Genomic DNA, 21,727 nt, shown 5'->3' with positions numbered 1-21,727 from the left:
CAATTACAGACATACAGTAACAATTGTGGGAGTCCCTAATGTAAATCTGTAATCATCCACATGAATGACTGTACCTATCTAAGAGATTGGAGATGATCATTGGTCACATGGACCTTGTCCAAGAATATAATATAATATAATATAATATAGTGTACTATGTCTCCATCATCTGGTCAAAGGCTGTCATCATATCAACATTTTTTTCCGCAGGAATCAGATGCTTCTATTGAGGCTGGCATCATTGGTCAAATAATAATAATAATAATAATAATAAATAATAATAATAATAATATGTAGAAATATGATTCAGTCAACTCAGTTTTATAACTTTGATTTGTGCATTGCCTTGTAATAGAACTGCTAGAATTACAGTAATGTAGGCATACATGCCTATTAGGATATTTCATGTGTGTATGTTCAACTCATCGTTAGGGGCATTTCAAAGTATATCAGTATTATGAACATCTCATTCATTAAGTTACAGTAAGATAGAGGTTTATAAATAAATGAAGCAGAGTAACTTTTAACTTCTCTGTGAGTCTTGGCACACTGACGGAAACTTTGTAATGTACAACCATTTTCCATTCAGCTTTTAATCACTAATTTCTTGTTGCATTTCATGTTAATCCTATTGTTCAAAACAACTGAAATCAATCATTAAATTTGCACTTTCATCTTCAAACCAAGACTCAACACTTATTACCTTGAAATTATTTATTGCAGCAACAAAAAGGGATAAGTTAAGCAAGCTTGTATACGGTTTCAGAAAAAATACATTGAATTTCAAAACACAAGCCAACATTTTCTCATAATAATGCACCGCCACCCAAGAAGACTTAGCAGACCAATTTCTAAGATTCTCCATCCTCACAGTAAAGAATTTGTCCATTTCTGTGAGTGTCACTGGGTTGTCAAATTTGGAAATGCCCAGTCAAATACGTTTAGCTCCGAAAATAGTCAGTTTAATAAATAAACTGTCTGAATGAATAATTTCAAATGGGTTACTGAACCAATACTAAGCTAATTTAATTCAATTATTCTATGGAATCATAACACAAGGTGGTTTTAAATCTTCAGTTGTATAGTCCGTGACCAGCCTGACATCATAATTTTCTCTTACCACATTCAATCTGTTTAGTTGTTCCTGTTTAAGAAAGGAAGTATTTGAAATCCTCTATTCATCTAGGGAATATTAAAGAGCCTTTTTTTGGGGTAATTTGTTTTGGACATTTTAATATATCGTTGACGTTAACTTCATCTTAAATGTGCCCTTACTTTTGGTTTCAGCAGACAACAGGCAAAGAAACAATGAACTATCAGAAGCATCAGAAATATAGTCACAGAACTACAGCGATTTCAAAACGAGTGTTGATCATCGAAAACAAATATACATCCTCTAAAAACAAGTATCTAGGAACTCAACACTATTATGCAGTCACAGAACAGAAAAGGCACAGGTAAGCCCCTTCAACAAGAGAGAATAGACACATACATGAGAGAAGGGGGGATGTTCACAGTCATTGAAGGACAAAACAAAAACGCACTTTTCATTGTGGCGCTCTTGTGGAAATGCAACCCCCAGATATTTTTGTAACAATTTGTTTCAAAAGAAAAAGAAAAAGAGACAGACATTCCAAATGGTCTGAGCACTAAATCAGTTCAGTATGCAGCCCAAGGAAAGACGCAACAGGTCAACAGCACTTGATTTAAATGGACGCCAAGCTCCCTAAAGAAGTCCAGTGCAGAGTAGAGACCTGCAGCTCCTTCACCTTACTGACAGATGGGGAAATGTGTCATAGGATCTTAATATTGGCATAAGCAATATAAAATGTATTATTATGAAAGGGACTGCCAAAGACTGTGCCTTTGGAGCTCAAGTAACTGCATTTCCACCAAATTAGATATATTCCACATATATTCCACCCATCACTGCCTTTCAGATCCGTGCACATACTGGTGAGATGATGTAGGTGAGCTGCAGGCCTCGTCCCTGCCTGAGCAGTAACTAGATAAGTAACGTGTGAAGAAGACATTAGCATGGAACGTCACCGAAGGGTTGTAAAGATGCAGACAACAAGTGCATTTGTATTGCAATACTGTATATATACACATTATGGGAAACACTGTTCCCGATAATACAAAACATCCACTCCTACAGTGAAAATATGGAGGGCACTGCCTCCGATATGGATACACACTGGTAGGCAAAAACTACCTTCTTCTTTATTCTTTACATTATGGAAGACACTGCTCCCGATAATGTTTTCAGGGTGAGAAGTGTACATGCACCAAGAGCCCAGTAGAGACCGCCAGCCGCAAGTTGTTAGGATTAAAGGCAGCTCGCTGTAGAAATATATCAAGTATCGGAATTGTCTTAATACACGTGTGAGCTGGCCTAGCTTAAACGGTCAACCCGATGTCAGGTCAATGCTGTTCTGTGGTCAATACTGGCTGTCGGTCAACATGTATACACTTCTTTTAGCAGATGCTGCTTTTTTCATTTCGACAGTATAACTGTCATAATTATGGAAGGCACTGCTCCCGATAATTATTATACATTTAATTTAAAAAAGGCGTTAAAAAAAATCACTATTTATAGTGAACCCTGCCACTGATAAATAAATAACAAAAATAAATAGACGTACGGTTTCAGTTTCAGTGCCACGTGGTTGAAGAAGGCCTTCTCCCCTGGTGTTTAAAAGCCTACAGAGGTTTGTTCTTGTGTCGTGTCGGCTTATAAAAGCTTAACTGTAAGTGAAATGAATCTTCTGGAGAAAAACAGAAAACGAGGACTTTCGCGTAACTTTTCTTTAAAGATGCAGGACCAGGAGGAGACGGAGCAGTGCCAAGTACTAACAGCTGATTGTCTCATTCAGTGAACTCCTGTGTGTTCAGTGTAACACCACGACTCCTTAGCAACATCTGAATCTCCGATAAGGCCTTCAGCTGCATGTTTCAGCACAACATGAAATTATAGATACCAATCAAACCGGCTCAGGTTTCACCTAAATACGAGGCCACAGCAGAGGAAATACCAGCAGTCTTGGATTGTAACAACGATTCTGATGATGGTAAACAAACAATCAATGCCCCATAATTAGCTTATTGTACCATAGTGCCCTTTTGTTGTTCATATCTGAGCTGGCTGTGATTATTGAGACCTGATATTCATGATTATTATGACCTGATATTGTGCTGAAAACGCATCGGTTTCACTATATTCAACTCATTCATGGTCTAACATCAATTAAAGTAGTACTGTCACATATGATGGCCATTTGAAGGTAGACATTGCTAGCACCAAAATATTCAAGATGTGGTATTTGAGTACACCACGTGGGAAAATTATTCTTTCCAAAGCGGGAAAAACTTAATTACTTGACAAAAAAACAATCAGGCTTGCTTTTTGTAAAGGCAGCTGAACTGAATTTCAGTATTAAGTGTTTGTATAGTGAATGTTTGGCTTTATGGATGATTTGAGAAAGATGAGAGATTAAGCAGTGTGTCATTGGAGTGTAGAAAACTATGACAGGGGGGTGATGAGTGTAATATTGATATCCGTTTAGGAAACACCTCTATACTTTAAAAAATGTCCTGAAACGGGCTAACCTCAGCATGTCGTGCAACTGTGGCTGTTATGCTCACGTTAGCGGCCTTATTGGTTTTCACACTGCCAGTTGTGTTTTGTGGGCCAAACCATAGACGAGAGAGGGAGGAGAGTGAAGAGGGGGAGGGAGGATGGATTTAGATCTGGTTATCCAAAGACCAGATGTCCCCTGCCAGTGAGTTGGCGCAGCCCTGGATGGTCCAGGTGGCCAGGGCGAACTGGTTGCGGAACAGGTCGGCATCGGCCTTGGGGTCGCTGGTCCTGAGGGCCTCCAGGTGGGTGGACACCGCCTTGAGGGTGTGGGGGCCCGAGCCCAGCAGCACGTGACGGAAGGGACTCTCTCTGGGAGACACGTACGGCGACAGGAAGTTCCTTTCCACCTACGCAAGCGGGAAGAGGAACAGAGGGCGACGGTGATTAACAACAGTGCTCGTTCACTTTGAACTTTTGTCTTGCTTTAGCGCTTAAAAAAGAAGGGAGGGCATTTCTAATATTTGTTAATAATTTTGTTTTCACACAGATCTTTAAAAAAAAAAAAAGACATCTGTCCTGGTGATCTTACAGTCATGATGCGATCATTGATGACGCGGCACAGCTCAAAGTCGTCCAGGTTGCTGTTCTGGATATCTGCCGCCATTTGGCGAGAGGCGCGGCTGTAGGAGCCAGATGCCGAGATCAACCACTGCACCGTCAGGGCCTTGGGCAAAAGCAGGGGCTGCATCTGGAAGCACACACAACATCCACAGGGGCTATTTAGCACTCTGAATAAACAATACAAGGTGCAACTGCATATGCAGCTAGGCGCACGCTGGACACATCATCAAACCAGCAATTAGACAGAACTGTGACAGAGTTAATTACACTCGGATCCCTAATTGAACCAGCAGTTCAACAGGAAGTTAAAATTTCTCTACTCGCTTAAATCCTTTTCAGGGTCACATGGGGGTGGGGACTATCCCAGCATGCACTGGGAGGGACTAAGGCAGACAAACATGTTGGCACAGCTAACACAGACAGACAATCATTCACACTCAATGTCATGGATGGGCAATGTACGATCTCCAAGCAAGGCATTCCAGAAATTTCAAAATTGCTCCCCAGTGGCGTCGACCGCAGCTCAGATCTGCACATGGCAAAAAGTGAGAATAAGTGTACGTTCCTGACAGAAGAGAAACTCGCACTCACCCTCTGAACAGTCTTGACTTTCCGGTTGATGTCTGCCACGTGACCGCGAATGATGCTGTCGTACTTCTGCAAGTCCAGCCGCAGCAGGTGGTCGTGGACTAGTCTCAGGGCCATGTGACCCGCAAACTGGGCCGCTGTCACCGCCAGCCGAGGTATCTGGTTGGACGTGGCCGCGGAGAGCTTCTCTTGGGTGTCCAGCAGAGTGCCAAAGTACTGGTAGTCCTACAGGGTGGAAATGGAGGAGACACGTCAAAGAATTATGTTTGACCCGTTGGGAAACAAAACATATCCCAGGTTCAACCTGTTATATAATGACTGAGTTTATTTATAAGGTTTTTCAGTTTGATGATGTTGGATTCAACAAATTGCTTAACTTACTACTGCAGGCCGACTTGCTGAATTGGTAGCGAATCTAAATGAGACTGATGGAATGCCAGCAAAGGCGAGGAAAGGATAAGAAGCGCTGTCCATTTGCAGTTGAGGCTCCAACCTGGAAGGAAATCATAATAAGATGGAGACGTAGCTACACACTCTCAACACGAGTACAATGCATGAATAAGGGTTGGACTGCTAGACCTTTTAGAGCAGGGAGAATAGGCAGTGAATATTATCTCCACACATGAGAATGACAGCTGCCCTACACATCTGATTTTGGACAGGATACTAGCAAGAAAGGTTTGGTTGCACTACGGATCATTCTGAATGAAACTACAGCCTGTTTTCTACACAGCCCACAAGTCCAACTTACACATCTTTCTCCCAGTTAGTCCTTGCATACTGAGAGAAGAGCGTCAGGTTGTTTGGGGTTTTCACCTAAAGAGAGGAGAGGTTCATCGTCAAATGCAATTAATATCTGCATATCATGCCCTATGACCACAACACAATGGTACAGAGACACTCAAAATGGTCAAACTTTAAATGATTAAACATGTTAAAGTCGGATTCACTAAAAGCTGTCATTTACCTCCTTCAGAGTGCTCTCGATCAGGCTGTACATCAAGGGACTGGCTGCAGCTTTGAACCCATCCAGACCTGGAAAAGAATAATTATATTGTTTGTTTTTTTCTTCCATTTTGACATAGACTATTAAATCATTATTGGAGATCATCTAAAATTAGCAGGGAGACACAAGACAAATCTGCTCTAGTTGCATCCAACCAGGGGACAAGTCTGTCTGCAGTGCATAATACAATGGGACACCATGACCCACACTTCATCATCTCATGTATGCCGGGGCATACCTGTGACAAGCCCATCCAGGTTAATGTATGAGAAGGCTTTCATGCCCAGAGAGGACGGATAACCCTAGAGATACAGGAAATGATGAGAAAGAGACAGACAGATAGACAGACAGAGAGAGATCTGCATCAGCAATCAGTATCTTTGCGGCATAACACTGCTAATAAAAATGTGTGGAAATGCAGAGGGGGGAAATGCCATTATGCAATCTCACCTCCAACCACTCGGTGGCGCCAATGCTCCCATACTCTCCAGCACTCCAGCTGGCAAACACAATGCTTCTCCTTGGCTTGAATCCATCTGTCAAGGGGGACACACAAATGCACGTAAGAAAAATACACCCACTGCCAGAGAAATCTTTACAAACTATCTGGCTTTGCGGAGCCATATCCATTCCATCAATGTTCTTCCAGTCAAAATCTTAACACTATTTTTCATCAAGAAACTTCAGCTCGGCTAGAGACTGCCATCCGAGACTCACCGTTCTTCACCATGTCAGAGATGGAGCGTGCCAGCTCGACCAGGACACTGGTGCCCACAGTCGATTTGGCAAAACCCGCACCCCAGGCGTCCCTCTGGGCACCGAGAACCACATAACGATCTGGAAAAAGGTGGCAAGAGGGGATGGGAAATGGGAGTATATAAATGATCAAGAACAGACAAGGCAAGATGCTGTAGCAAGAGAACTGTGAATGAATACTGATACCACTTAAAAAAAAATCTATCCATTCCCTATTTCAACACAGAATAAGACGACATTGCTGTTTTCTCTCAATTCTTGATCTGAGTGGGACTCGCTGGCTGCATACACATGACTTACTTCCTGTAGGCTCCCAAGTGGAGCATAGGGCTTGAATACACATAGCGTGAAGCATTATACCTGGGTCCACAAAGCCTTTGATGACTCCAAAGACATTAGTGATCTTTTTCTCAGCCAAAACGTTGTTGACCTCCACAGTAGCGACGTCGTTCTCATCTCCCAGCTTGCCGATGCCTCCCCACTCTGCCGGCACACTCGGACCCCCCAGCTGTCTGTGGGGGCACAAAGAACGCAGGGTGAACCGACAAGAAGCCACCACAGGGTGGCGTGCTAATCTGCAATATACACAACCATAGCTCTGTACTATGCTTAGGTGGAGACTGGAGAGCAATAGAAACGACGCTGATCATTCCAGTGCAAAGGAACATTTTGTCTCAACAGCCAAGGCATTACACAAAACAGCATCATCGATTTGTGACCTCTACTGCATAGACTTGCATAAAGACTTTAAACTTTTTTTTCTTCTTTTTTGTTGTTGTTGATCATCCTTATATAGCAAGCCCTTACGTCACAATGTTGTACGCCATCTTGTAAGAGATGCTCTGGGCCAAGATGGATGGGAGGCCTGAAGAGCGCACAGGAGGAAACTGGGTGTGGTTGAAGGAGGGGAACCCTGGGGTGTAGGGGTCCCCTGAACCCAGATGGACCTGAGGGAGGGTGGACAGCGCAAGAGTGAGTTGGCTGCTATCTTTTAGCCAAGCAGGTAGGAGAGACATTTACATTTGTTATCTATCTAATATGCTTATATATAATCTTATTTAATATAGATTTAACTGAGGAAAATAGATATTTAAAAGTTTCATCTAAACTTCCAGCACGCCACACTCACATGTCCAAACAGCTGGGTGTCATCGCCAATAGAGTAATCAGCTTGGTCTGGGTAGATCAGCACAGCAGAGGCATTCATTTTGGCAGCATTGGCTACCTGTAAGCACAGAATGAGTGAGAAATGGAAATAAATGAATGAATGAATGACAGAGAGAGCATCCATACACCTCCTACAGTTTATCATCAATTCATTGTTTTCCAAAGTAACATCAAAATAAATTCACAAAATCGTTTTCTTCCTTTCAATCAAGGATGTGTTAATGGACTTTTGTGTTAGTACAAAGGACTTCAGAAAAAAGAGAAAGGTTTACAATGACATAAAAGGCACAGATTCTCTTCTCCTATAAGCACCCACCTTCTCAGCCAGGCTGATCTGGCCAGCTCTGACCACCATCACCCTGCCGTTCATGTTGATGCTCTTCTCCTGCAGCAGCCTGAAGTCACTGGCCTGGCCGTAGTGCGCATAGAGCACAGCACCCTGCAAGAAAAAACAAGCCCTCTGTTTAACCTCAGTGCTTCTTTACCTACAGGCCTCAAAACATATTTTGTTCTCTGTGTTTTTGCAGTTTTTATTAAAATTTTCTTTTTCTGGTGTATGTATGAAATCCTTTTTTTGTATCAGAATCCGCTCTTGAGGTGAAATAGTGGACTATAATATTCAACTCCTTGTAGTTTACCGTTGCTGTCCCGGTACCACTGTAGGACAGGAAGCCAGTTGGTGTCTCCTCCTTCCCTTTGAAGACGACTTTGTTGGAGCCAGAGGACGGGGGGTCCTGAACCTTAATGAAGTGCTCGTCAGACCAGGTCTTCATGCCGTACTCCTTAAACCTCGTCACCACCTTGTTCCCCAGCGCCTCATCACCTGGAGAACCAGCCTGGTGGCTGCTACTGGCAAACTCTCTGGGGTAGAAGGAAGAAGGGCAAATGAAGACAGAAATGGCTCTTATTTCAGGCATCGCTTAGCATTTGTTTGAAAGGCTTTAAAAGGCCAACACTGCCTCACAGCACATTCCCCGGGTAAGGCGTACGGGTTGACATTCACCTGAAGGTGTCTTCAAAGTTGGGTGCGCTGAGTTTTTGAGCAAGAAGTTGTTTGACATCGTCCCAGTCCATGAGGGGAGCAGCCTCCGTCTCATAGCTCTTCTGGGCGACGTTGTCATCGAAAGGGAGCATGGTCGCGGCACAGATGGGAGGCAAGGGTGTCTTCCGATGGACCAGGTAGCCAATCAAGTAGCCTGGTGGTGAGCAGCGGTTACAACAGGTGATGAACGAGCAGAGACAGAGAGAAGAGGACAACGGATAGAGGATAGATAAAGGCATTAAGTTTCACCCTCGACCTCCAAGTCAGCACTTTGTAATGCTAGAACGCCAGCGGAGAGTATAGGCCTTATATTATATTACTGCTGTGCTCTTAAGTCCTTCCACTCACCACCAGTAAAACTACAGTTTAGTGAGTCAGCTAGCACAACCCAAAGCCTGACTGTTCTGAAGTATACAACATTGAAGGGTCTGGAACTATTTTAAAAACTCCAGTGAATCAGTTTTACTTCCTGGAACATAGTACCAGAACTATGCTCACCCGATATAGAGTCAGTAGTATCGTGTTTCCTGGCAACAGATACACATTAAACATTTTATTTCCTTGATTAAATGCCATAGAAATGTCCTTGATTTAAAAAAAAAAAAAAAAAAATTACTTATTTATTTTATTAATTTTACAAACTATTTTAAAATTGTATTGCAATTTATTGCAATTGTAAATTAGCATGATATCCTTGTAGAAGACTTGCACGGCTCAGTAGTGAAAGATTAATTTGGGTTTTTCGGTTTGCGATGCATTGAACCTAAAGCCTCCTACCTAACAGTTCCATATGAATAATATGCGTATTGTTACACCCATCCATGCATCCCCTCTTACCGATGATGAAGATGAGGAGGGTGGTGGCCGCGATGAAGCAGATTTTCTTGGGTGCGCGTGCGGGTTTGCGCACAGTGTAAGGGCTGTGGTTCGAGTTGTGGTTGAGGTGCTCTCCCACTCCATTGCCGCCGACCTCCTCGTCCAGGTCAGACGACAGCTTCATCTCCACCTGGCTGTTGTCGCCTTCCATGTTCTGGGTCAGGTTGAAGCGTGTATAGGAGCGCGGCTCCCCATTGAACTAAGGGAAATAAAAGAACGATGAGATGCCATCGTTCTGTTGGGAGGAAAGCTCATGTCTTAATATTTCAGCTTTTAGGTGGCAATACTCACTATTTTGGTGATCGTTGACCTTGCCTGGTCCATTGCTGCTTCTCAGGAATCTATAAAGGAAGGCAAAAAAGAAAACAGCTGAGTGACTTAGTCAAGAGTTAGTTCAAAGCTTTTCCCTGCCACCTTTACCTGGCCATTTAATACGTCATGTGTTTTTATAAAAGAAGAAGAATTATTATTATTATTACTATTATTATTATTGTTGTTGTTGTTGTTGTTGTTGTTGTTGTTGGTATTGTTAATATTATTATAATTAATAATTAATCAACAATAATTAATAATTTACAATTAATCATTAATAATTAATAATTAATAGTTAATAGCTAATAACAAATAATTAATAATTAATAATTAACAATTAATCATTCATCATTAATCATTAATAATTAATAGTTAACTATTAATAATTAATCATAGTAATAATAGATTGGATTTATATAGCACCATTCTAGACACTCAAAGCGCTTCACATAAAGGTTTGATTCCTACAGTGAATTAATATAGTGTTTCATTTCTGGGAATAAGTTGGTGTCCACAGAGCATGTCCCACCCCTTATCCAAACATGCATGGTGTTTCCTATAGAAAGGCAGCACTGTCTCCCGGCACAAAAGGCCAGTGTCCAGCGGCGCGAGGTCAACACAGACTCCATGCCTCCATGTGAAAGTCCACGGCCAGAAGAACACAATGACACAACACAACAAACTTCCCACTCGCTTTGATTCGACAGACAGGCCAAAAGAAACAGGGTTTTCCACCAGCAGAGACACAGTACCTGAAACGCAAGACTGCTGTATATTGACTTTAAATGTCATCGTCCCTGACTCGCGTAATAAGAACCACGCATGTGATCGTCCTCTGGAGAGAAGGCTGCTGTGTAAGGTGCTTCAGCTCCACAAGCATGAGAAGACCACGTTCAGGACAGGTTGAGCATCTTTATATGTTTATATGTTACATGACCAGCTACTGTACAACTTTGCTACAACTGTGGTGATATTTGTATCCCTTTGTGGAAGTACTTAACACTGCTAACACCAAAATGATACCCTACCATGGCAGGCAGCACTTATCATTTACTGAAAAAGTTCAATAGTGGCAACAGTATCTAATCTCATCTTCATAGGAGTACAGCTCAAAATCATGCCCACAATTGTGCATTATGACTTTTGAGGGTGTTGCCTTGTTTAAATCAATCTTAGAAAATGTAACAGTTTTAACCTTTATCTTACCAGGAAGTCCTACTGAGAACAAATTTCCCAAGAAGAAGAAATGTAGATCAGGAGAGCACAGATGACTTCTACATACTGAAGGCTCTCAAACTTTCCAAAAAAAATTCAAACAGGTAGTCATCGAAGTGCGAAGGTGCCTGGTGCAGCTTTAAGCCTGTGTCAGCCAAGAAGTGCTGAAGCCAAGATGGTTATCTCTAGGCTACGGTTAAATAAAGAACTGTTTACCATGGCCACATGTTTAAGTTTAGCTAGCAAACAATGTGTTCCACAGTCACACACACAAAATTAGATGTGTGTTCTAATCATGTCTATTAGCATCCTACTGTACCATTCCAGCAATGTTTGTCCAATCCAACACATTAGCTGTGAGTAAACTTAACCACCATTGCAGCACAGTACAACCAAGTAGAGAACAGCACCAGTAAAACAAAAACACAATCTAGTCACGCCAGCACAATCCCTGGATGTGTCTCTGTAAGAACTTGAAATTTATTTTTCCCCCTGAAAAAAAAAAAAAAAAAAAGTCAAACTATTACATTCAGTTAAAAAAAAATACAATCTCCAACTATGCAATACAGTTTCAATTTTGCATGAAATGATTCAATTCAAGCATCTAAAATTCTAATTATTCAATATTCACCATCCCTACCCCTGCCATAGACCAGAACTGCGTCGCGTCTTCAAGCGTCCAGCTCCAAGGCCGCGCCCCTTTTTAGGGGCAACCCCACCATAGTAAACGACGGTACAAGAAGCCGAAACCACCTCAAACAAACTATTTAAAACGGTTTAATTTGATAGAGATATGCCGAAGAGTTGCTGTGTTGTTATAGTTTCACTAACAATAAAAAAAAAAAAAAAACTGGTCTGCGATAGGGTAGGCGTGACACCGTCAATGTGGACGATGCATGTAACCTGGTGGAAACTGGATACAGCGTTCATAGAGGCAAGTACCTCGTGTCGATGTATCTTGCGCATTCTATGGCCGGCCGAGTTGAAATATATTGTCATGTCATGGTGTCTTTGGGTCATTTATAAAGGAAATTAATTCTGTTATTTTTCTATAGATGTTTTGGGTACTGCTATTTTACATTGAAGTCAACGCGAGTGGCTTGTGTTATCCCCTAAAAAGGGGCGCGGCCTTCAAGTTTTGCAAATTACCCGGATGTGCTGGTCTGGTCTATGCCCATTCGCTTTGTTGGGTCGCACTGCGAGCTCGTAATTATATTTCTGACCGCACATGAAGGCAGCATACATTTATCATCCTTTTAGCCATTCATTCAATGACGCACTCAAATAAAAGGTTGAACCACACAATTTGACACTTTCAGGTTAGAACAAAAGGTGCAATGACGACGATGAGTGAAAAGATCGGTGAAAGGAGTGGTGGTGAATACGCTGCATACATTACTTACACTTATGACAAACTCCTTGTATGTAATCTTTACATATTGTGGCAATAAAAGTGATTCTGATTCTGATTCTAAAAGCTATATTATGAACAGAAAAGGCCCTCTCATACCGACTGATGGCCGGACGTGAACCCTGTGAACCCGCGACCTAAGGATCTGATGTCATGGACTTGACCACCGTAATCGGTGTCACTCCACTGTGAGGTCATTGATGATGTCACTGCAGCTGTGAGGTCATCGATGATGTCACTGCAACTATGAGGTCATCGATGATGTCATAAGTGATGACATAAGTGCAGCTGTGATGTCATCGGTGATGTCATACATACACAGATATCAAATAAGCGATGTTTCAGTCCTTACTTCGGCCTGTGTTACTCCAATAAAGCTTGAAAGACATCTCCGTGGTTCTTATCGGTCATCTGAGGCGAGTTCCAATTTAAATAATCCAGCACAAAATAAACTACAACTTCCCTACAAAAGGATCATACCAACAATATATCTCACAAACAATGTCCACAATCTTGTAAAGGCAAATGACAAAATGTTAGATCATCACATTGCATTGCCCACCCTGCCCTGCAGTAATCCTCTTCACCCAAATGATCTTGAGACCTACGCATTCCACTCCTTTTCAAATAGCCCACATCCATGACCCTGATACAGACTTCTGTGCATGTTTCACACACCTCCACCCTCGACCCCAACTAGCCTCTAACCTCTCAAGCTACGCATGAAGGCTAATCCCTACCCACACCTCTCAACAAAAGCTTTTTTCCTACAACATGAGTTGGAGGCATTTTTGAAACGGAGACCACAGCCAAATGCAACCAACCACTAGGCCATTTCCAATATTTATCTGGACAGGTTTGAAACACCCACTCATCATCACTACTTCCTTTTAGTCCAAGTCCTAGTGAGCAGACAGAGTCTATAGAGGTTGGACTAAGATTGATTGATTGAGTAGTCCAACATAAATGTTAATGATCTAAGCATGTCTGGCCTTCGGTAAAGAACAAAACAGGCTGAAATCTCCTCAAACAGCGGGTCTTATCAACCACTGAAGTCGGTAAATCAATCCAACTGCTATTAACAATCAACTTCTATGTGAGTGATATGACCTCCGGGGTTAAACCACGACAAAACTGCCAGAACTTTGGACTGAATGAATCGGTTAGAGAACACTGACTGCACACTGCACACAGTGGGCTCCTGCACAATCCACAATTCAGCTCCGTTTTTTGTGCCACATGCAAACGACTCCATCTGTCCCATGTGTTTGTTAAACTGCCTCACCTTTATACACTAATGACACAGAAATATGAAAAGAAGGATCTGGAGAAATAGTAGGAACAACATACGCTGACCTTGACTGCAAAGCCTGCAGAGTGCAGATAAAACCTCCCTCAAGGATCCCTAGAGACCAACTCTGCAGCTCCACTGGAAGGAGATCCCAACCTGGACATCGCGTGAGAGCAGAGATTGTATGGGCAAATGCCAGGGGGGCGCGCGCGCGCACGCTCACACACACACACACACACGTCCTCGCTGGACTCAATGTCAGAGCATGCTAACATTATATAGCATAGCACAGATAACAAGCCTGGACTCCATGAGCAAATTGAGCATGCTAACATAGCATAGCACAGATACTGTAACTAGCCTGGTCTCCATGGGCATGCTAACATAGCATAGCACAGATACTGTAACTAGCCTGGTCTCCATGGGCATTAGGGGTGGGGGAAAAAATCGATTCACCTAAGTATCACGATTTTTTGAATCGATCTTTTTATCCCTGAATCGATAATCGCAAAAAAATAAAAAAATAAATAAATTGGGTGCTTGCAGTCAGGCCACTCACTGAACAGCAGGCCAGGCGCCGCCTACTGGTTTACTAGTGGTTTTATTACTTTATTAGTTAGTCTGAAGTAATAATTACGCTTCAGGGTTAAAGTGGGTGCATCTCATTGTAAAATTGGACTTCAAATGGCCCAAATCTGGCTTCAAACGGCCCAAATTGGGCTTCAAACGGCCCAAATTTCACGCGCGTCGGCCCATATCGGCCTGGCCTGCTTGGTATCTAATGCCCGGCCTGAATTATGATCCCTGTCCGCCCCTGTTTTTAACTATATCGCCCAGCCCTACTCATGATATATAATATACAGTCTCTAGTGTATGATTCAACTTTTCCCATGTTCTAATCTAGTGTAAAAAAGCAAACAAACTGAAAAAAGAAAAGAAAAAAATAAACAAAAATCGCAATAAATCGTAATATCGAATCGCAATAATCGTAGAATCGCAATACTTAAGAATCGCAATATAAATCGAATCGGCACCCAAGAATCGTGATAGTATCGAATCGGGAGATAAGTGAATCGCCACAGCCCTAATAACAAGCCTGGCCAGGCAGGCACTCTGAACGTCTTAAAATAAAGCCCACAAGGGCACGCGTGTAGGAACCTAGTCATACAACAACTTAGCTCAGAAAAGGCATTGGCTATTCTGGGCTATATGGATCTAACTTTAGCAGCTAGCTTGGCCTCAGTTAGCCCATAGCCCTCCTTCACTTCTGCAACCTTGAGGAGTGATAAAACCCCACCATAATGTCGGTAGGTTGGCTCACACACACATTGTGTCACTAGTTTGTGGGCCACTGTAGGCAAGCCATGAGAAGGCTATTCAATATCTTTGTTCACATCTTTGTGGACACATCATCATGACTGTGTAGACACAGATATGACTGATATGGACTGTATGAAATGTGGTACAGCCCAGGTCTAGCAGCTTGGTACAGCCCAGGTCTAGCAGCTTGGTACAGCCCAGGTCTAGCAGCTTGGTATAGCCCAGGTCTAGCAGCTTGGTACAGTCCAAATGTCTCTCTCAGCAGGTGAGAACGCCTCTTAATCTTACATACCAAACATACCCAGCCTTAGCAGCATTAATACTTTAATCAGCTTAGCTAGCCTTTCAGTTAGAGAAACCTATGGATTAGTGATATAAAGTGTGATTACACAATGACACACATGCAGGATGTACACACAGTCTCCCTCACACACACACACACACACACACACACACCAAGCACAAAGGACTTTCTACACATTGGGTCTCTTAATTCCTCGAGTCAGTCCTCTTGCTCTCATCAGTCTCTGGAGATGGAGAAGCATGTTCCGTATCTCCACTGAATAATTTCCAGAGACGTACGTGTGTGTGTGTGTGTGTGTGTGTGTGTGTGTGTGTGTGTGTGTGTGTGTGTGTGTGTGTGTGTGTGTGTGCGTGTGCGTGTGCGTGTCTGTCTGTCTGTGTGTGTGACGGAGATAGTAAGAGCAAGCTTGAGTCACACCCTGGGAAGGACACTGTCACACACACACACACACACACACACACACGTAGGCGTAGTGTCAGACAATCATATCTAACGAGGCCAGGATAGGACAGCACAGTCCCCTGAGCTTTAAGGAGACGATATCTGAGCTGGTATCTGGCAGAGACAACACACTCGGCCATTGTAGTTTACTTTCCTCCTACTGTTCAACTGCTGCTGGGAGCCTCAGTGATTTGGATCAGCCTGCCATTCAGGAAGAGTTTTTCTTTGTGAATCAAATAAAACCTTTGGCTGGCCAGAGAACATGTCAGCGAAGGAGAAACCATTAGGCTGATGAGGCTACGTGCCTTGAACCTTCAAGGGCTTCCCCCAGCTGCAGACTCATGGAGAATGCTATCAGTGCTGGAATGCTAACTTCTCTCTGCTGTCCATGGTCAGCTGTTCCGCAAAACCATGGAAGGAACCACATCAATCCAAGGTCATCGCAGTTAGGCAGACTCATGGAGTAGCTACCTCCAAATGTAATAGAGAGCCAAAGTGAATGTCACTTCCTGCTTCAGCATGGTACCAGAGATTTCCATCTGCCATTTATTTTCCCATAGACAATTTAGACATTTCGTAAAATGCTTATAAAAAATAGTTTTACTTGTTCAAACCAAATGGTTTGCTATATTTAGAAACAGGAGAGACCACATAACATTTCACTCGGACCAAAACGTTAAAAAAGAAATTATTTAAAGAAAATATTTTTTCTTTGTTTTTTAGTTTTGGTCGAGTGAAATGTTCTATGGTCTTCCCCAATTCTAAATATTGCCGAATCGCTTGGTTTGACCAAGTAAAACTATTTTTATACGCATTTTACAAAATGTCTATGGGAAAATAAATGGCGGATGAAAATCTCTGGTACCCTGCTGAACCAGGAAGTGACGTTCACTTTGGCTCTCTCTCTCTATAGATGCTTAGTAAATGAACAACTTCCCTTGAAAGAAGGCCAAAATCACGTTACAGCCCCAATTGCATCACCTGAAATAAATTCCTCTGTGTTGTTGAGACACTGATTGTGTTGGGCGTGTTCATAGCCCAGTCTCCATTTTGGAGTCCTGGTAACCTTTGGTTCATAAATAGATGATGGCCAATGAAATGCAGGCCACAGGACTTACGATCCAGCATTACAACACCAACCACCATTTGTGAACTCTGTCTCTGTCTCAGGGTCAGTGTGTGTGTGTGTGTGTGTGTGTGTGTGTGTGTGTGTGTGTGTGTGGGTGGGGGGGGGTATGCAAACAACCAACAAACCTGAGGGCAAAACTCTACTACACAAAGCTATCGTCAGGTGTGAGCAGACTCAACCACAATCTCATCTCTTACTCACTCAAGCTTGCTGACAGATGGTTTAGCAGTCAATTATCAGCTTAAGAGATAGCTTACATCTTGACAACATTACTAGTTTACATTATGGGTAGTCTGCAGTGCAAGCCAAGTAACAACACATCATGCCATGTCCATAATAACAACAATTAAGGTAGGGCTGGGGCGTTGGACATAAAAATCATATGTCAGTATTATTAGTCTGAATGGCAATATACATGATATATATATATATGTCTTGCTTTTTTCTACTGCTTACTGTGGTACTGTGGTGTGTGTGGTACCACACTTCAACTCAAGCAACAATCATCTCAATATGGACTTCCTAAAAATGATAGGAAGCATTCATCAAATTCACTCGGTGTGATCAAACCAGCGCAGGTTCATTATAGAGATCTGTCACCGCAGGGTGCAGGCTGCGCCAATTCTAACAATAATGGTACTAGCAACTAGCAAGTCTCCTAAATGCTCACCTCTCCCCTGAAGTGTTGTGAGAGGACTGTGTCTGGTGACGCGGGGTTAGTGTTGACCTAGCAAGCTAACTTGAAATAGGGATTGTGAGCTCCCAAACTGCACACAAACCACACACACAAAGCTGCCCCTCGTTAGCTCAATACAGTTGTAACCAAGATATTCAATAATAAAAACAAATCCAACCACAGATTTAGCTACTACATCAATGAACTTCACATGTAGCTTTAGCTGATCGCTCCCAGCCTACGTGAGTTCCAGCTGCAAAATCTTGCGAGAGTGTGTTGCTGAGACAGAGACAGGTCATGAACTACTGTATTTTACTTTTCTCCTGATCAGTCCGTCTGAAAAAAGCTTGAGAAAATGGGCAGAATATTTAGTTTGCTGACTATGGGGGCGAAAGAATCTGTCATAATCTGAGATCACGTTCACTTCTCTCATTGACTCCAATAGACTCAGACCTGGCGAAAGTCTCCTAAGTGGGCGTGTCCGTGGAAAACCATGGGCAAAATCCACAAGACAAAATTACAGGAAGTGAGTTGAAGTTGGGGTGTCTTGCTTGAAATCGCATCGTCTTTGATCAAACGCCTTCAGTTCATTCCTACAAGGACCATCAATAAACTACTCATCTTCCTGTTACGAGAATTCAGAGGAAAATCTTTCTTACCTGTGTGACCTTAGAGTCAAATGGCACACAGTGGAAATCCCTGTCTCACCTAACCAGCAGGTAAACAATGCAGAGAGAATAAGGAAATGAATTGTGGAGCAATTGTGGAAACATTCAGACTTGATGGCGCTATTTAAACATAAAAACACACATCAGAGGCATAAAGATATAGACAGATGGACGAACACAGACGGCTGCTTCTTCATAATCTATGCCCCAAAGACTCATTAAAAACATTGCTCGCATACGCAGCAGCCGAGCTGCGTATGCGAGCTGCAGGGCCAGCTCAGGGAGCTGCAGAGTGGGCGAGCCCGCGCGGCAGGCGAGCCTAGTACAATGAAAATGCCTTGATGGTTGCAACGTGTTTAACACTCAAATCAAAGGTTGGCTCTTATGGGCTTCTGGCAACAGAACTCTTGCCAACCAGCCTGATCCTTGTTGGAGAGCGAGCGAAGAAGAGGGCGAGCGATGCAAAGAGAGGATGGAGATGGAGGAGAGGAAACGGTGGAAGATTAAAATAAAGTGAGGAGAAGAGAGAGAGAGAGAGATTGGAGAGGAGAGGAGAAAAAAGATAGGGGGAGCAGAGGAGGATGAGGAGAGAGCGGGGTCAGGCTGCATGGGGGGAGTCATTGTGTTCACTGGCATATCATGTGAGAGTCACATTGGGACAAAGCTCCAAGTAGGCTACAGCTAGCTCATGGGAAAGTGAGCCAGCAGCAGAACAGTAAGGCAGGCAAATCCCATTGCGTAGTAAGTAGGCCTATAGAGGTAGGCCTACTACTAAAATGGCATTTGACTCTAAATGAGGTGCAGCGCAGGATGTAGGTAGTTATGCTGTATCCGCACAGAACACAATAAGCTTTTTTTTTTTATGATATGGCACACTAGCATCCTACAACAGTGGCTTCATAGGTTGTTCCTCGGGTGCCCCAAAAAGTCATCACTGATAAAAATGTGTGTCCGGCCGCCTCCCACCGATGTAGGCAGAGTGTGTGTGTGTGTGTGTGTGTGTGTGTGTGTGTGTGTGTGCACGTCTTTCACATTGACATTATTTGAGCCACATATTGCCATCACCATCTAAGTCAGCAGGAGTCTGTGAAGGGAGGATTTACAATTACTGTATTTTACTTGTTCATCTGGGTTCTGCATGATAATCTTCACAAACGGGAATAATTTTTATGACTTTTGGAACGTAAATGCGTAAAAAAAAAAGATTTTTATAAAACGCTTCAAAAGGCATAAAAGTTATTCACATTTGTGAAGAGTATCATGCTGAACCCAAATTCGTATTCCCATAAACTTTTGTTAACCACAGACCTTATTTTATGCATTTAAGTGAAATCCCCATTCTAAAACCCCATAGACTTTTCCACTGAAGAACCAAATGGCGGCGATTTCTGGATAAAGCCTACAAAAATACATCATCCCTGCGGTACTCTATGGTACTAAAAAATTAAAGCAGATTTAAACGTCTTCTTGGAAAGAGGATTTCAAACTATATTTTTATGTGTTTTGCCCTAGAATGTTAGTGAAGGTGCGTGCAGCGCCGGTTTCAGAGCACCGGAGGGCGGTTATTTCACTCAGCAGCTCGGGCATGGCACCTAAATGAGGTACCTAAATCTGCATTGCAATTTGGTACCGGTGGCACCGGTTGTAAAAGTACCAGTACCATATTGGTACCAGGTTTCGGTACCCAACCCTAGATACTATACAACCATAAGCAGGCCTATTCTTAATACTGCTACAGTAATAGTTGTACTGTGTGTGTGTGGCTCTCAGGGGTCAAAGACATGTCAAATGCTTTAAGAGCCACTAGGGGAACCAGGCGACGTTGTTGTTCCTGGAGCTTTTCAGGGACATGACATGACATGAGCCTGCTACAACTAGACTTGTCAAGTTCACCTGCTGCTAGCTTGAACAGCGTGGTGAGCGCTTCAGGAATGACTCATCTACACCGCCACAATCGTACACATTCAAATAGCGCATGAGGCATGTAAACCACATGTAGTTCCTGCTACACCACATCAATGTTGTGACGTGTAGTGAGGCATTTTGAATAGAACAAGTCAAGTTAATAGATAAGTGTCCTGCCCATCTTAGATATGCAAAGAATTGAGGGATGATCCCAACAAACTGCCATTACACTTGTGTTAATGCAGACTGTGTTATTTTGCAGTTATATTCAGGTTGAGATGAATTAATAATTATTAACTATATTAATTATATTAATTAATATAGCCCACTCCAGTCTTCTCTATCTCTCCCTCCCTCTCTCCCTCTCTCTCTCTCTCTCAATGCTGGCCCAAACTTGTTAAACTGGAGGTCAGCTAGGTGAGATATTGTAAGGATAGCTTATCCAGTGCAGCAGCAGCCCTACTGCTACTGCAGTCAAGTGTCAAGGTCAGAAAACAGGCACTGTAGGACGGTCATCATGTCTGCATGTGGCTAACGTTACCTAGCCTACTGACACTGTGTGACCTAACGCCATGCAGGGAGGATATGGCAGCCAGGCAGCACTAGTATGTATGCTATGCTAGCTACTAGGCGCATGAATGAAGCAGATGGGGGAGGCTACTCAGCAGAGCCTGTTGGACGTGACTGCCTGCTTTCCGTTATGGCGCCGTCCTTTTGACAATGTGCAACTGCCAACAGACTGTGTGACTGGCAAGACTAACGCTAGCGTGAAGGTATTCTTTGTGTCTGTAGCTCAGGCACATTATGAATGAAAGGTGTCTCTTTAAGCCATGTGACAGCTGGTGACAACTGAATTAGCTTGCTGCTTGCTTGATAGAACATGCTCCGCAGCGGTCTGGATACGTTCAAGATACAAAAACATAACGCTAAATGATCCTAGTATTATACACTCAAAAGGGGATGTAACTAAGATATAACTTTAGCTGAGACAAAGGGACTCAGGTCCGTCCAAAAGCAGTCTATTGAGTCGTGTTTAGTAAATGCACACCATTCATTCTACAGTCCAACTTGCTCCATACAGGTCTGTCCGTCACGAATAAAACCCTCACCTCCTCTTCAACAAGGCTGTAGTCGGCTGTCTTCTTCTGTGCTGTGCCCCCTCTCTGACGCCTTGGCTCACTACTATCTGTCGCTTTCACCCGGCGTCTGTGCGACCATAGAGGCATATGCGACCTTGACCATGCTGCTTCTAATATCAGAGCTGCAGCAGCAGAGAGAGCCAGCCCAGACCGAGAGCGTCACTCTGATGGTCTCGCGTTGCTTGGCGGCTCCATCAATGATGGGAGAAATCCAAATCACCGCGAGATCTTGTTTACACTGGATTAAAATATGTTGAAATACATAATAGGCCTACACTTT

The 21,727-nt window shown here is 43.0% G+C and overlaps 1 protein-coding gene across 1 annotated transcript; it reads right to left on the bottom strand.

Annotated features, from left to right (window-relative positions):
- Nucleotides 1–708: 708 nt before the first annotated feature.
- On the bottom strand, nt 709–21,521 carry LOC310796600 (transferrin receptor protein 1-like). The gene is made up of 18 exons (XM_083658814.1): nt 21,418–21,521; nt 9,928–9,977; nt 9,598–9,835; nt 8,722–8,914; nt 8,357–8,579; nt 8,035–8,157; nt 7,681–7,776; nt 7,359–7,498; nt 6,912–7,063; nt 6,513–6,632; nt 6,246–6,331; nt 6,034–6,097; nt 5,757–5,824; nt 5,541–5,605; nt 5,171–5,282; nt 4,793–5,014; nt 4,170–4,328; nt 709–3,987 (listed from the first exon to the last, which is right to left on the bottom strand). Exons 2-18 carry the CDS (start codon nt 9,958–9,960, stop codon nt 3,745–3,747), a joined length of 2,337 nt encoding a protein of 778 aa, XP_083514940.1. The 5' UTR covers nt 9,961–9,977; nt 21,418–21,521; the 3' UTR covers nt 709–3,744.
- Nucleotides 21,522–21,727: the final 206 nt, after the last annotated feature.

The sequence above is a fragment of the Poromitra crassiceps genome (assembly GCF_964638095.1).
Source record: "Poromitra crassiceps genome assembly, chromosome: 23".
NCBI classification, from domain to species: Eukaryota; Metazoa; Chordata; class Actinopteri; order Beryciformes; family Melamphaidae; genus Poromitra; species Poromitra crassiceps.
Note: the sequence above shows the minus strand (reverse complement) of the source record. Positions and strands in the feature narration are given on the sequence as shown.